Source organism: Nicotiana sylvestris, chromosome 2, assembly GCF_000393655.2.
Source record: "Nicotiana sylvestris chromosome 2, ASM39365v2, whole genome shotgun sequence".
NCBI lineage: Eukaryota > Viridiplantae > Streptophyta > Magnoliopsida > Solanales > Solanaceae > Nicotiana > Nicotiana sylvestris.
The window spans coordinates 11,967,869-11,984,389 of NC_091058.1; the positions used below are offsets into that span (position 1 = coordinate 11,967,869).

General features: G+C 31.6%; 1 protein-coding gene and 1 non-coding gene across 2 annotated transcripts; one reads left to right on the forward strand and one right to left on the reverse strand.

The window, feature by feature from the left end:
• The first annotated feature begins 7,239 nt into the window (after positions 1–7,239).
• Positions 7,240–9,387, forward strand: LOC104239545 (transcription factor TCP13-like). Its single transcript, XM_009794202.2, has 2 exons — positions 7,240–7,434; positions 7,869–9,387. The coding sequence occupies exon 2, from the start codon at positions 8,031–8,033 to the stop codon at positions 8,928–8,930; it is 900 nt and encodes a 299-aa protein (XP_009792504.1). The 5' UTR covers positions 7,240–7,434; positions 7,869–8,030; the 3' UTR covers positions 8,931–9,387.
• Positions 9,388–16,214: 6,827 nt separating this feature from the next.
• Positions 16,215–16,286, reverse strand: TRNAT-CGU (transfer RNA threonine (anticodon CGU)). The gene has a single exon. It is a non-coding gene; the product is annotated as a tRNA-Thr (tRNA).
• Positions 16,287–16,521: the final 235 nt, after the last annotated feature.

Here is a 16,521-nt window from a genome sequence, read left to right on the forward strand (position 1 = left end):
AGAATTGATTTATAATTTCCTATTTACGCAATGCACTTTTAAAATTTTGTCTTATCTTTTCTCATCATCATCTTCTGGATCTGTCAGTTCTGAGTGAGATGCAGTACTAATTTAATTTCGTCCGTTAGGCAGTGACTACAAGAGGTCATAGAAACCCTAAAAACGAAGCAAGGGTTAAACTGATCAGGATAAATGCATGTAAGTGGCAGTGAATAATGCAAGATATAGCAGAGAAAGTGAACTGCTACTGCATTTCCCTTATTGTCTGCAGATATCTAGACATATCAAACAACATTTAAGACTTTCTGTAAACCCAAACTTATTTGACACTGAAGCCTAGTTCTTGCATTTCTATTTTGTATACTCCAAATACTTATTATATGAGTTGAGCTTAAATGAGTGACGGGGATTTATAAGACAACCCCTACTTACAATTGAGGTATAGTAATAGTGGTCAAAGGTGGAGCAGAATTTGAAACTTATAGGTTCGGGATTCTAAATGTTTTAAGTTACAGGGTTTTATATTAATAATTTATACATATTCAATAAATTTATTAAGACAAATATATAGTTTTTGAATCAAAGCTACTGGATTCGGCCGAACCCATAGATCTCCGCCCCTAATAGTGGTTCTTATTCTGCTTTGAGACTTTTCATTTACCAACAGATAGAAGTAGGAGCTTGGTAGGAAAGAGGCTGAAATATCTGAAGGGCAGTGGATGATCTTCTTAGCTATTCACTAGGAATAAATTTTAGGAATTCTTAATATGGATTGAAAAATTTGAAGCTGATGTCTTTTAACTAATCATCGAAAGGGAAATATGCCTGACAACAATGTTTTCTGCAGTCAGAAATAGTAAAATTAATTTCCTTTTTCTGGACATGTTTCATGACTGTTGCATGGACAGCAAATTTACTAGATGCTTCCAATCAAGTGAATTTTTTTTAACCTACTGACATGCGCAGGCATGATTCTTGATACAAGGATCAATCATCCATTGATCAACACACACTCTCCTCTTGTTTGAATTCATGTAGATGAGATGCAAATATTATTACTTTTTTTTTAAAACCCTCCCAATTTCGGAGGATCTATAGTGTTTCAACACTCCCCTCCAGCGTGTCTCGAACCTAGGACCTAACGATTGTGGGTGAAGGTGCTTTTACCAACTGAGCAGCCCTCACTTGTCCAATATTACTATTTCGAAACAAGATAATATATCAGCCATTTCTTTCACTTTTTTTTTTAAATTTATTTAATACCGTCAACCAAAATATTATATGATACATATGGAAACGGACATATAATGTCTTACCTTCGCAAGGATCACAAGGAGCCAATATATTTCTACACTTCTAGTATCTGGAATCTACTGACCTGATTAATTTAAATTTATACTGCATAGATCTTATTTAAGGGGAAAGTTCTCGCTACTAGATATTTCTTCACTCGCAGCCCTGGATTCAAACTCGAGACCACTATTATGGGTGGCAACCCATCTATCCCACAACATTTATACGGTGGTGAGCAACTACAAGAATTTAAAGTATCTTATCGAATTATATGCTCGTCTTTCACTTTATTATCCTTCTTTAAAATCTGACCTTTCGTTCCTTGCTATCTTCACCTTCACCAGACAAAGACTTAAAAAGTGACTCATACCATCCTACACTGTATATCTTCTTTTACCTGATCCTCTTAATTAATTTCTATATCTTTTACCTGATCTTCTTAATTAAATTCTTTATCTTTCACTCGCGCACATGCATATTAATAATGTGTAATTAGTCCTAGAGATAAATGTTACTCTCTTCTGTCCACATTTATTTTGGTTCACAATAAGTTTTCATTTACATAATCAAGAAGAAATTAATTTTGTTTTTTCAAAATTTGCGCTTATATACATAAGCCAATATGTCAAGGTAACAATTAATTAAGATAATTTAGTGAATACATCTTTTTTCTCTAGGAGTTCGTATTTCCTTAATGAGTGTGTCAAATAGGGGCGTGCATTCGAATAGCACTTGGAAGTCCAAGATGGCCCCGCCCCGCTTTAGCTATAGTTTGGCCGATCTCCCTTTACTTTTCGCCTGCAGCCGTATATATTTATCACTGATTAAACGATGTCAATATCATGATATATTGCGAGGATACAAAACGCTCTTATCCTATCCATATTACTCCTAACACTTATGAACTACTGAAAACTACAAATTAATAACTAACGTCAAGGAACACAAGCAGAAGGAAAACAAAGACCTAGTAAAGGAGAAGTTGGATACGGAATCGAATTCATAATCCATGATATGATAAAGGTGTAAAACAGTATTTCAACATTTTCAGTAAAGGGTCGGTGGAACTTGCGGCTGTGGACTGGAACAAAATTCAATTATTTCAAGGAGAATCAGACGATGGGGATAAGGCGGAGCGAGAATTTGAACCTTATGAGTTCGGCATTGTAATCATTTTTAAGTTACTGGATTTTAAATTATATATTTTTATATATTCAATGATTTTTTTTTAAAAAAAATATAAAGTATAAACAAAAGACTAGATTCGATTGAACCCATATCCGACATTGTAGCCGCCCCTGGGGATATGTGTTGCCATTAAAATCAATGGGATGAGCATTAGTACTCATTAGCTAGCATTTAGTTCTGAAGAAATAAAAGTCTGACTAAAGGACTTCCTTTGAATCTGTCCCGGGACCATTGAACTGGCAATTTTTAATCACGTCTGTAACGTAGCTTGTCCTAAAAGTGTTAAGGTTCTATACACTATATTAAAAAATTATTTACACAATCTAGTCACTCGTAAATAATTAAAAATAGATTTATATGATAAATATTAAGAAATAGTAACCAGATAAAATGATGTCTAAACTATTATCACCTATTAAATCACATAGTGTAAAAGTATTTTGCATTATATATATATATAAAACTTAAATTCCTTTTGAAATACTGGCATTAATAGCAGGACTAGAGCTCTCCTTCACAAAAAAATCTCTTTCTCACCATACTGGAAATAGATGCATAGGTATTATGTAACTTATTTAGAGACGAACAACCACACTACTCACATCTTCTTTATGATTGCAGTTTTCTTCTTGATGCTGTTGGAGTGGAAGAAATAACACATATATATCGGGAAGACAACACGCTCTGGCAAAGTAAGGAAGCATCAAGCAACAAACAACAACGGAGAAAGAAAACATTATGTTCCGGAAAATACCTCCAGACTTTATGTTACAAATTTTTAATAAAGACAAATTGGGAAAAACTGCTACACAGTCAATCCTATGTTATGTAATTAATAACTAAATCCTTATGTTTTTAATATGAAGTCTCTCTTTTCGTTAGCGCAAAAAAAAAAAAAAATCCTTTTGAAATAATCAAAACGGCATCTGTTTTTTTCTTTCTTTCTTGAGATCCCCCACTTTTTTCCCTTGCAGGGTAAATAGACCTTTTGAGTCCATACATGAATATCAACACCTCTTTCTTTTCTTGCTAACCGTCGGTAGTACTTGCCATTTGCATACAGAAAATGACAGAACCCTATTCCCTTGCTCTCCCGCGGTATAACAATCAGTTTAGGTTTGTTGTCCTAAAAACTTATAGGCAGGGCGTCTCTTCCATAAAGCCGTAAAGCAATCGATTTAGGCCCTATATTTATGGAGGTCTCATTTTTTGTTATATCTAATAAACTATGTATAAGTTTAAAATAAAATCTGCAAAGTGAAAAAATCTGTTTTTTTCTTTAACAAATATAGAGAAGAATAATTTGCAACTAGTATGATTTCTACCAAGGAAATTGCACTTGAAATGAATATTGAACCCGAATTTCGTAAGAAACGTGTGATATATAGGAAGTAACAATTTGATGCGAATATTGATAATGAAATCTCAAAATCTTTCGAAAAGTCCTTTAGTGTTGATTACTTTTATACATGATAGGCAATGCTATTTTTTCACTTCAAAATAGATTTGAACAATTCAAAGCATATGAAAATATTTTTGTTTTTATATTTGGCAATAAATCTAAAATCACTAGATGTTGGAAATTTGAAAAAATATTGCTTTAATCTTGAATGTTCCTTAAAGCATAATAATCAATTCGATATTGATGGTTTAAATTTATTTTCTGGAGGAAAATAGTACAATTAGAAGATAACAGTTTAATTAATACATTTAATCAAATAAAAAAATTAATTCTTTTTCAAATACCTAAATTTCTTATGGAATAATGTTAATAACTCATGTTACCGTTGCTTCAGCGGAAAGAAGTTTTCAAAATTAAAATTGATAAAATCTTACCTAAGAATAATAGTGTTACAAGAAAGGTTAAATGGATTAGTTATATTATTAATTGAGAAATACTTATTAAGAGTTATTGATTATAAGAAAATTATAAATAACTTTGTATCTAAGAAAAGTTAAAAAAAAATAGACTTCAAATAAATAATAATAAAAAAATTAAAAAGTTGAGGCCCCTTATAAAGTTTGGCTTTAGGCCACAAAATTCGTCGGCCCGCCCCTGCTTATAGGTGGTGAAATTGGTGTTTGATGATTCAATTAAAAAAGGCTGTATGCTTTCCTGCACATAAGATGTACAATTAATTCACAAAATTATGTAGTTTATTATGCCGTCATATATTAATCTTATATGTTTCTTGTTTGCTTTTTTCAATAGAGCCATGTGATGTGCACCTTTTTATGCTACTGCCAGTTTCTCTTATTTCTTTGACTTTCTTATGAACATACCTAAAATAAAATCTCTTCTGCTAGCTAGATGATCAGTTAGAAAGTCAAGTTCTTCTAAACATTATTTTTACATTTCTACTATCTTTACATTTCTACAAATTAACATGAAATTGTTTCTGCATTGCTGAAGTATTTCACAATCTCATTTAAAAGCTTAAGTTGTCGGCCAGAGAGATGACACTTTTATTTATTTAAATTATATCCTTCCCACCCCTTCACATGCGGCCTGATTAATTTTTATAAGCAAAGAAATATATATTTTTTCTAAAATAAAATAAATGAGTGGCGATAAGACTCAAATCAAAGACCTCTACATGCTCTCAGGGTGAAGCTAGTAAGAAGGAAGGCATTCAATTGATAACTCATTCGTTAAAAAATTATACTGGGCAAATTGAGTAAAACATATTTTTTCGTTATACATAAATATTTGAATCCTCTTATATAAATTTGTTGCTCCACCACTATCTAATCTCATATATACTGTGTGTCATAATCTCATCTAAAAGTTTAAATTGTTAGCGAGAGACTTGTATTTACTAATTGTATCTCCAACATGCATCAGTCTAATTTATATAACTCATAAGTGGGGCCGGGACTTTGCATGTCGATGGTGTTAGAAGCTGCTCCCCGTCTCATATTATCTGTCATGATTATCTTGTACGCGCTCCTTAAGAAAAATTAATTAGGATGGAATTTTGACCACTTTACTCTTATTCATGTCTTAATATTTAATCTTTCTTCATTGGTATTTGAACAAAGTTAGGTGTTTGTAGTCTTCAAAGATAATTATTACTAAAGGTAAAAAAGAAAAAAAATAATTAATTTTGTGTTGAACTTCTAAAGTAACAAATAATTTGAGACAAGTATTTTTAGTAACCACAATTATTAACATGAGATAGAGGGAGTATATTAGTGGTAATCAATGCTAGTTTTAAAAAGTAGCTAGCTTAGTTACATAGAGAAAAGCTAAAACTGACATCTATAGCTAAAAAGATATTAATGCACATAAATTAGCTCATTTCTTTGAGCAGATAATCCCGAATATTTTACCTTTTCTATCTTTATGGAGTGAGTTGTTATTCAAGCTGTTGGTCCGTGCAAAATCTCTCTGCAATATACCAGTGCGATAGGTGGTCCTTAATCTATTGAGTGGGCATTGTAAAGAAAATGATCAGTTTGGTCCCTCCCCTTTGTAAAGTCTTCTCCTCTCCCTTTCATGTTGCTATCACAATGACATATATTTGCAATTGCAGTAAAAGCTAACACCTTCTTATCTTCCTAATTAACTTTTCGTTTGTGCAATGATCTTCAGATTCTTCTGTTTCCTAGTACTATTAAACGAATTCCTTATCAAGATTCCTAGATCATATGCATCTAATATTGGTTGTTACTTGTTAGTTATAAATATGAGCTCCCAAAAGAACAGACTATAAGAGAAAATCAAGCATAGCAACTTCAAGAAACTAGGCCCACTATTGTGTAGCATTATTTATTGAAATGTGTTACCGACCATCTCATTTAAAAGTTTAAACTATAGAATTATTATATTTTAACTAGTAACTTAATTATATTTTCGATATATCCCTTTACGTACGGACCTGATTATTTTGCTCCACGTGAAAATTCTTTTTTTGATAATATAGGAGGTAATGAGAATTGAACGCCTGCCAGCTCATATAGTGTTATGAAACGAACCTTTTCAGCCTAACTCAATCTAAAATCTATTTTATGAGATGAGAATAATTGTCCTAGATCATGTAAGGCGACCAACTCAACATCCCATATAAATAACTGATTGGGACAACTTAACACCCGAGGCCGAACACCCAGGCCTGGCAACTAAAACATGAGCAACATAATATGGGAGGCTCAATATCGGGTAAACCAAATATCGGGATGAGTCTGGTTCTAATACTATGCTGAAGTATATGTGACTATCTTATCTAAAACCTTAAGTTAAGTTAATTTATGTTGAATACAAAGCTTGAAGATTAATGTTGAGAAACGTGTGTCGAGCTTAATTTGACATAAACATGGAAACAAACGATGGTGAGAGACTTTTAACTAATAATCACAGTAGGAAGGCGTGCTTCTGTCGACCCATGTGATATATACGAATTCAACAAAAATGCGTGCCTTTTGTAGTTGTCGATAAAGCATCAAGGCCAACTTTTTTCTCTATGATAAATAAAAACGGTCCCCAAATATTTGAAAAGATTGTAACATCTTTGCTTCATTACTAATTAAGGACTAATTGTTTCTTACTGGTAAGTTACCAATCTTGGCAAAATAAGCAAAGGAAAATAAAGTTATAATTCATTAAGCTAGGGCCATGATAGCTCAGCAAGCGTGATGAGAATTTGATAGAAGAAATTGACGGGCACATTATTTATCTGTTAGATGCCAAACTATACGTGGCAACCTGTGGTCCATTGCTTCTTTCTTATGTAAATGGTCGGTTGGACTCCAGCATCTAGCTTAGCTTCTCTTTCAACTAGCACATCATATAGTTTCCATATAATGTTTGTTCTCTGAAATCAAAGAGAATTTCCTCTTTCTAAACCTTCATACGAACTTGGAACTGTTTACAGAAATTGAGGAAATTAAGCACTGTCCCTTCAAATTGAGCAGCTCTCTTTACTTGATTGAAATCATCATCAAACTTATGGGGTAAGCCTGTCTCTAGTATTTCCTGCTCTTCTACAAAAATTTAGGGCATGTCAATTTTCATGCTTTACCTTAATATCATGTCTTTCTAATTAAAGCCAAGTTAAAGAGATTTTACTATAGCTAGTTAGGTTATATCTCATTCTCAGTGTTTGTACATGATTTTTAATGCTTATACTTGAAATTTCATGATTTCCTTTTTCTCTTTTACCCCCTTCTTCCAGTTGCTGGATTAAAAAAAGAGGATTACTTTTATGAGTTTTTTTCTTTGGTAGATATTATAACGATTATGACTTAATCCCAAACTGTAACTTATTTGAGATTGAGCGTTGTTGTTGTATAAGTGGGCAGAAAAAGCTTTTAGGGTATTAATTGGTTTTACTTCTTGTCTATACTAAATTATATATACTTTTTTTTTGTCTTGGGGTATCAAACAGAAATCACGGAGCTAGCACACTGAACAAAGAAACTTTAGTCTGATCAATAACAAGGCCACAGAGATATTACAGAAAAAAGGAGTAAGCCATTTACCTTTTTTGTTCAGAAGATCATATCCCTAGGGAAACTGTTTTCCCCTCAATTATGAGAGACATTATAAGATGATTACAAGAGAAGTAAACAAGCAAGAGGGAGATCCAAATGAAGATGGCAATAAGAGCACTCCAAATAATAAAGCTTCTTCATCATCTAATTCAACAACATCATGGACAAGGCTAAAAGATCCAAGAATTGTTCGTGTTTCGCGAGCTTTTGGAGGGAAAGATAGGCATAGCAAAGTTTGCACTGTAAGAGGGCTAAGAGATCGACGAGTAAGACTTTCAGTTCCCACTGCTATTCAATTATATGATCTTCAAGACAGATTAGGGCTTAATCAACCTAGCAAAGTTGTTGATTGGTTGATTAATGCAGCTAAGCATGAAATTGATGAATTGCCTCCATTGCAAATTCCTCCAGGTAGTTTGAACCCAAATCTTTATCCTATGTTAGGAATTGGAGCTTCTCAAATTAATAAAGAGGTTGGTATTAAGAACACGAGTAGTACCAGTATCAATTGGGATGTTCCATTAGAACCATCAAATAATGTTGCTTTACCATACAATTCTAATTTCTTGAAATGGGATCCTTCGAATTTATCCCTAGCTCATTCAGAAAATCATCATCATGTGACTTCATCATCTCATCAACATGAAGATATTCACAACTTCAACTTAATGTCTATGCCAATAGGTTCACAAGTTCTTGTTTATCCACAAGGATTACCACAATCATTTTTCCATCCACATAATATTAATGCTGGAGCATCATCAGATCAGTTTGATCCGAAAGAAATCAACTTTCAAATGTTGAGTTCAGAAAATCCCATGTCAAGTGCTAATTCCTTTAGACATTCTATTGACTCCACTAGCCAGTCTCATGTAAGACCTTTTCATTTTCTACCTTCTCAAAATAGTGAAGGAAGGGAGCCTAACGATGATAGGGAGTTTCATAATTCCAATTGAGATTGTTGTTGATCCATTTGATCTGTTGAAGACATTATTAAGTATGAAAATAGTGTGCGTCGTCTTTCAGAGCTTGAGCTATTACATGAAATGATTACATACTTCAGCATGGTATCAGAGCAAACAGAGATCAGTGATCAAACAAAGTGATTTTGTTATTCTTCGGATGTTTCGTTTTATGAATTAGCTTCATTAAGTTGTGGGCTATTCAAGACTAGAGGTATGTGACTCATTGCCTGAACAGTTCCATACCGGTATAATAAAAGACCAAATATGGGTTCTTTTTTAAATTCTACTGATAATTCTTATATATGAAATCCATAGCCATAATACTCATGACTGGAAATCTCCATGTTTGAGATCACTTGTTTTATTTCAATGTACAACAAGTTCAGAATTGTATTATTATGTTATATACCGTTGTAAGGATAGAAGACAATATATATCTTTGGCATCAGGTTATTGTGTCTATGGATTTAACGAGCTTTTTCTGAATGCACAATAATCCTAGCAAGGAGCCCTAGTTAATTAGATAGAAGCTAATGATAGCTTTTTCTTCCTGTTTTCTTTTTAAATTTTCAGCATGTTTTTCATCTATAAAATTATGATTTAATGTATATACACATATAATATATATAATGCGAATCTTTGCATTATTGGTGTAATTTAACTGATTATATAAATGGTAATTACTCTATTTGCCAAATTACCTTATTAGACTTGTCATGAATTTTTTTTGGAGGTTACTAAACTTGATAATTTTTCTATGAAAAGAAAATTATACTACATGTTAGAGAATAGAACTTAAACTCTAAAATTATCTCAATTTTAGAATGATGAATGGGGTAGAGTACATAACGGATCATGCATACATTTTATGGGTTCATCCGGATCATCAGAATTTGGCTCGAACGTTAGTTATGTGTTAAAAATTACTAAATATTATAGATTTTGGACGAGTAAATTAAATGAGATATTTTAGAACCCCAAACTGAAACTCATAACGCTCAAATCCTGAATCCTACTTTGGTAGAATAGTTGTTGCCTAGTAGAAGAAAAAAAGAGGAAAGATAGGAGTAGATTTAGTAGAAGATGGAAGGGATGCCGCTATTGAAAGAGACAAGTGAGAGATGGAGATTTGAAGCAATTATATTGTTGGAGTTTCCTTGGGATCCAAAAAAAACATGTTGTGAGGAGGAGTTAATCCTAAGCTAAAAATGAAAAGATAGTTTGTGGTCCTTATAAATCATGAAAAGGAGATGACTAAGAAGATGAAGAACTCAAGACATGTGGTACAAAATATAATTAGGGTTTTGGAAGCTTTTTTGATCTTTTTTATCTCTGTGTACGTAAGAAGAAAAATAAAAGGACCACATGCATGCATTGCTTTCATAGGCGGGTCCCCAGTAGGAAACTTGCATTATAAATTGGAAAATTTTCATAAAGCATTATTTTTTAGTAGTAATTAGATTATATATACCTTTTATGTGGTTATAAATTGTATTTGATGTATTTAAGCTATTGTATTCATGAATACAGTAGTAAAAATAGGCGTGAATCGGGGAAATCCAGCTAATCAGTTGTTGTATTTGAGTGTATTCGACTGTATTCATAGAGTGAAACATGGGATTACATGAGCTGGACAGATTATTGTATTCGACTGTATTCACGGTATGAAATAGGGGATTACACTATTTTTAAAATGGAAAGTGAATCGATTATCATAATAGACTCCTAATATAACTCAACCAACTCAATTATAACACACAAATTTTGTATTTTCAGTTATAAAAAAGATTCTCAACTGAAAATATCCCAAAAACATAGCAATCTTCAGAAAAATTATATAATACATTTGAATACATAAATTATATTAATTAAAAAAAACTTATGAATACATTCATGACATATAGCGAGACAGTGAATAAGATGAAATACATAGAATACAGCGGGATACATTGAAATACAATGAAAAAAAGACATAAAATACAATAAAATACATGGAATACAGCGAGATACGTTGAATTACAATGAAAAAAAGAAAATGAATCCAATGAAATACATGAAAATACAGCGTAATACATTGAAATTACATTGAAATATATTAAAAGAAATGTTCTTCTTCATCGCGAAATATAAAGTTGTGGCGTGGATGTCACGTGGTATTGCTCTGGATTGATGAAGTTGATTTGAAACTTAATCAGGGGAAGGCAAATCAGATGGAATAACAAGCTTTGGTTGCAATTGCAGAGGCGGCTGTAGTTGTTGTTGTTGCACGCCGAAAACAGCCATTGCCGGCACTAGAAACAGCCGTCGCAGGCGGCGAAAATAAATCCACAAATCCTCCTTCCTCATGCTTCTGCTTCACTACCCCAAGAGTCATCTGTGAAAATTGCTCCTCAAAATTTCCACCCTTTTGATTCTCCTCAACGTGAACCTTTATCGACGACAAATTCATAGAAGATATAGACCCAAACTGTTTGGAATCTTTCATACTTTGCACATAATATCACCAATAAAGTGTTTGGTTACCTTTTTAATCTTTCATACTTTGCACAAATCTGGTGGAAGAAGGAGGAGATCGGAAATTTTTATGGGATGGAGGAAAAGAATGGGATGTATCAAAGTAGAGAGAGAAAGAAAATAGCGTAACTGATTAGCGTATTTAGTGGCTTCGGGCTAGGAGGTAACCAAAATTAAATATTTTGCTATAAATCTTAAAAAGTATCTATAGAATATAATTTTTTTAAATGATATTTATTTAAAATAAATAAGTTGTTAACCTTTGTTACAGGAGGTAAAAATTCCTTATAAATTTAACCAATCTACTTTTAGGGTTTAGTCTTCTGTCACTTTTTTTTAATCTCAATTTAAATTTTGATATTCTATGCAACTGAATTTTATATTTTTCTTTGTCTTTTTTGCTCTTCGATTAGCAATCATGTTAACACATAATTCTTTAGTCATTACAATCTCATACAAATAATAATCTCCTTTTTTTGACCATCTGTTCTCTTTTAATTTCTTTCTTCTTCTTATGTTGCTTCTCAATATATATATCTTTTCACGAAAATTGGTTACAACAACAACAACCCAATATATATAATCCCACAAATGGGTTCACGAAAATTGGTTAATGTCAACTAATTGCTAAGTAGCAGTACTATTTTGCCTACCTAACCCTAAAACGCGTTTCAATGTGTAATAATATATACAATATTCTTAATCTATTAGAACATTATAAGTATAAATTTATTACTAGCATGCAGCTTTTCTTTTGAGCCTCAGTCTATGATTAAATGTCAAGTATAGAATCTAATGTTAGTTAATGCTTGGACTTAGTGGCAGAACTATAACTTTTGTTAAAGGGATGTCAAAATATATAAATGTAAACACATCAGGAAATTAAGGAGAGTCAATATATAGTATATATACATATAATTTATTTTTTTTATCTACCTACACAGTGTATTTTTCTCGCAAAGGGGTGTCATTTGACACTCCTTCCTATAAGGTGGCTCCGCCACTGCTTGGACTAGCGCATTACACACACAACAACAACAACATTAACAATAAAAAATTCAATGTAATCCCACGGGTGGGATACTGTATATGCACAGACCTAAAGTACACACATTTCTAAACTATTGTTGACTAATTGCCCTAAAGTTGAGGGGTAATTGGGAGTCTAAATATATTAATCTGCTAATTGATATCTTTCATTTTTGAAAATTGATAAAACTAAAAGTCCACATGGCACATCAGCTTCAAAATTCTTAATTTGATATAATTTTTCGTGGATTTATCCAATTATCTAGTGACCTTGTAAATATGTTTAGGTAATCAGTGCAATATAATTTTTTAGCCAGTACAATTTTACTTGCCTTATTTTCAGGTTTAATTGCTTTTGAAGTAATCTGAGAGTATAAAATAAACCCCAATTTCTCTATTATTCCGTGAATTCTAAAGGAAATGCAAAAATTACAGCACATCTACAGGTAAGAATGATATAAGTAACCTTTATTGTTTTAGCGGAGTAGTTGATATAGAAAGAATTAAGGCACTCGGCGAGTTATTCTAGCTAGAGTAAACTTTTAAGCCTGAAGTAATTAATACCATGTTTGGCCAAACTTCTAAAATCATCTTATTTTGAAAAGTGTTTTTTTAAATGTTTTCAAAAAATATTTTTGGTGAAAAACAATTTGTATTTGGCTAATCAATTTGAAAAACACTTTTGAGCAGCAATCAATGTTTGGCCAAATTCTTAGAAACTGCATCAAAGTGTATTATATTTTTCTCAAAAGCGCTTTTGAAAAAAGTTCTGAAACCAAGATAGCAAAAGAGTTGTATGTAGTAATAGCAATCTAAGAATAAAATGATATCATACTAGCACTAATACTATTGAAGTAAAGAAGACAATGAAAACGCTCGACTATCTACTAACTTTCTACCCTAGTTCTTAACCTCCACACCCTCCTTTGTCGGAAAGCTACACTGCTTATATATGTAAAATATTATATTTTAGAGGTACATAACATGTATTGAACACCCTTTGTCGGATTTTTCTTTTACGTACTTATTTCAAGTTTGAACACCTTTGAGAAAATTTCTGGCTTCGCCAATACCTTCTATCAAGTGTCATGTCCTCGATTAACTCAAATTGCGTCATGTCCCGCCTGATCACCTCTACCAGTCTAACCATGCTACTGCATGAGGGTAATATATGCAATTCCCTAGTCTGCTTCTTTCCAACAGAAACTATAATGTCTATTCCTCATATATGTTGGGAATATAAAGGCTTAACTCATTATGTCAATCTCAATTAGCAACTTACGATTCTCAGATTCATCACCAGATAGTGTGATCTAATTAACTTTGAGATGAGCGAGTTCGACCATATATATAGGCGGGTTATAATGATTCAACTGAACCATTGTGTAGGTTATGACGATTTCAATATTTGCTTGGATTAAAATAATCTGCAGGTCAATTTGAGCAAAAGAGTTAACCCAATCAGCTCCATGTCGAACTTAAAATTATTTTAATTTGCTTATTTTTATAAAACTAGTATTTGGGTACGCGCGTTGCACGTGTATCCTATCTCAATAAGTATATAATTTTAAAAATGCACATAAATATTATATTAAAATTTTGCGTTTCAATTATAAAATAAAGGTTAATTAAAGGAAAGTATGAGTTCCTAAAGATAATAATTGTTGATCTTATTTAGCTAATTCTATAAAAGAAGAAATGTGATAATAGAAGTCTTCGTCAATCATCTTTGTTCATATTTTAAAAGCACTAATCCTTTTAACCAAATACCATTCACTTTTTTTACTCTCCCTAAGTGCACTCTATATTGGATAAAATTATAAATACATACAAAGTACTTTTTTAGAAAATCATAGTTTTTTATTCTATTAAAAAAGGTCAAGTAATAAATATAAGGAAATAATAAATGTAGTACTTTACATAGGATAAATTTCGTATGATCAAGAATAGTTCTTTTAATTAATGTATTTTTCTAATCCAAGTAGAGTTTATTTGTTTCTCCATAATTAGAAATTAGAAAGATAAATTCATTTCGATGTAGAGCCTCAGCTTGTATTTATGCAAACAAATAAACTTTCAAGAGATAAGTTCATCATAGTTAAAATTGTCTAGCAATATTTTAAATCAAGTACTAATAGTTTTTCACTTGATTTGTTATTCAAGTGATTGACTCACTTGAGTTCAAGTTGACTCTTTTAATAAATCGCAACCTAAACTAAAACTTGAATTCAAGTGAGGATATTACGTGTTTGCTATTTTATAATAATAGAATATTTATAATGTTAAACATTAGGAGTTCTTACATAATTCAAACAAAAAAATTAATATTTGAAACTTTTAGTTTCAAATCTAAACATTAGGAATCGATAAATTTTTAGTTAATTTCAAATTCTTAAATATCAGAAAATAATTAAATGATAATTTTGTGAAATGTAAAATCTATTTTTAAAGATAAAAATACCTAACGATTCCCAAAGAGAATTCACGCTTTTATCTTGAAAATCGTGTCATTCCCTTAGCTTTGAATTAAAATTCATACATTTGAAAGCTATAAGAGAATAATGTTACTTGCTCTCGGCTAGAAAACTTGGATGGAAGAACCTGCTTGTTTCATTGCCTTTTGCCTTTAAAAGTATTTTTTTCTGTCTTTTAAGAGGGAAATTTTGAAATGAGAAAAAGAAAAATCGACAATATCTATGCTAAAATAAGATATGGAAAAAACAGACTCCTAGATCTAAAAAAAATTGAAAGTAGGAGAAGATTTTACAAAATAATTTGATTATCGTGTATTATTATTTTTCCTTGACAAATTTATTACTACCATAGTTTAAGTAAGGAAGATTTCATACACAAAATTTAGTTAGGTTTTGAAGTCCTAAAATTAGGAAAATAATTAAATGTCTTTTTCTAAATATTAGGAAAGTAATTAAATATTAAGGAAATAACAAAATGACTATTTTATCTATTGTGAGATTAATTTTTAAAGGATAAAAAAGGCGAACGACATTTCGCTAAGGGGCTTTGTGCTTTTAATATAGTATAGATATAGATATAGATATAGATAAATAAATAGATATAGATATAGATTAGTTTAAATCCAAAACAGACTAATCAGCCTTTCTTTATCAGGATACATCAAATAAACCAACACTTCAAAAATTTATTTTCTCAATTCTTTGATAAGTTTTCTTATATATGAGTGAATTTATGCTACTTATGCCGCTCAAATAAGCCCAAGCTTTTTAGATGTGCTAATTTGAATTATGCTCAAAATAACCGACCAACTGGTCCAACCCTCCCAAGTCTGGCGCATATTTTGACGAGCTAAATTTGACACCCTTAACTGTAACTCCTTACTTTGATGTGTTGTTTTATCAACAAAAAACGAAATTAGAAAACCATCATAACCTGTTTTTATGGTCAACCTCATGTAAAAGCCGGCAGTTAGGACAGAAATTGTGCATTTCCTCTAACTAATGCACCCAATTCTTTCAAATATATGGTAGCTTTGCAAATATGTTATGAGTTCCTATATGCTCAATTGATGCATCATATACATATAACATATGTATCTCTGGCCACAAAATTAGAGACCAAGTATCTCCTTAATTTCCTTCCCCCACTTTAAAAACTGAGCTCAGCACTTATATCCTGATGCACCATTAAAATGCTTCAACCCCTAAAACAAGTAGAAAAAGAAAGTTATAAAAACTTGCGGATAATGCATAATTTAGCTCCCGGCGAGGATCGAACTCGCGACCTTTCGCTTACGAAGCGAACGCACTACCACTATGCTACGGAAGCTGGAACGCTAGCTCCATTTCATTATTTCATTTATATTTCAAAGTTTCATTTAATTCCATTGGTCACCTTCATTTTGATTATAATTTGACCTCTTTTTTAATTCCCTTGTTTTAGTATCAAATTTACTCATATAGTACTTCTTTTCCTAATAGACTAGTGTGAAATAGTAGAGATTAAATTTTGTTCTCATATATAAGAAAAGTTGTCTTGATATATCTTATCTTTGTACTAAACT

Excerpts from the sequence above, each read along its gene's own strand:
- LOC104239545 (XM_009794202.2), top strand. The coding sequence starts at position 8,031 with ATGATTACAAGAGAAGTAAACAAGCAAGAGGGAGATCCAAATGAAGAT.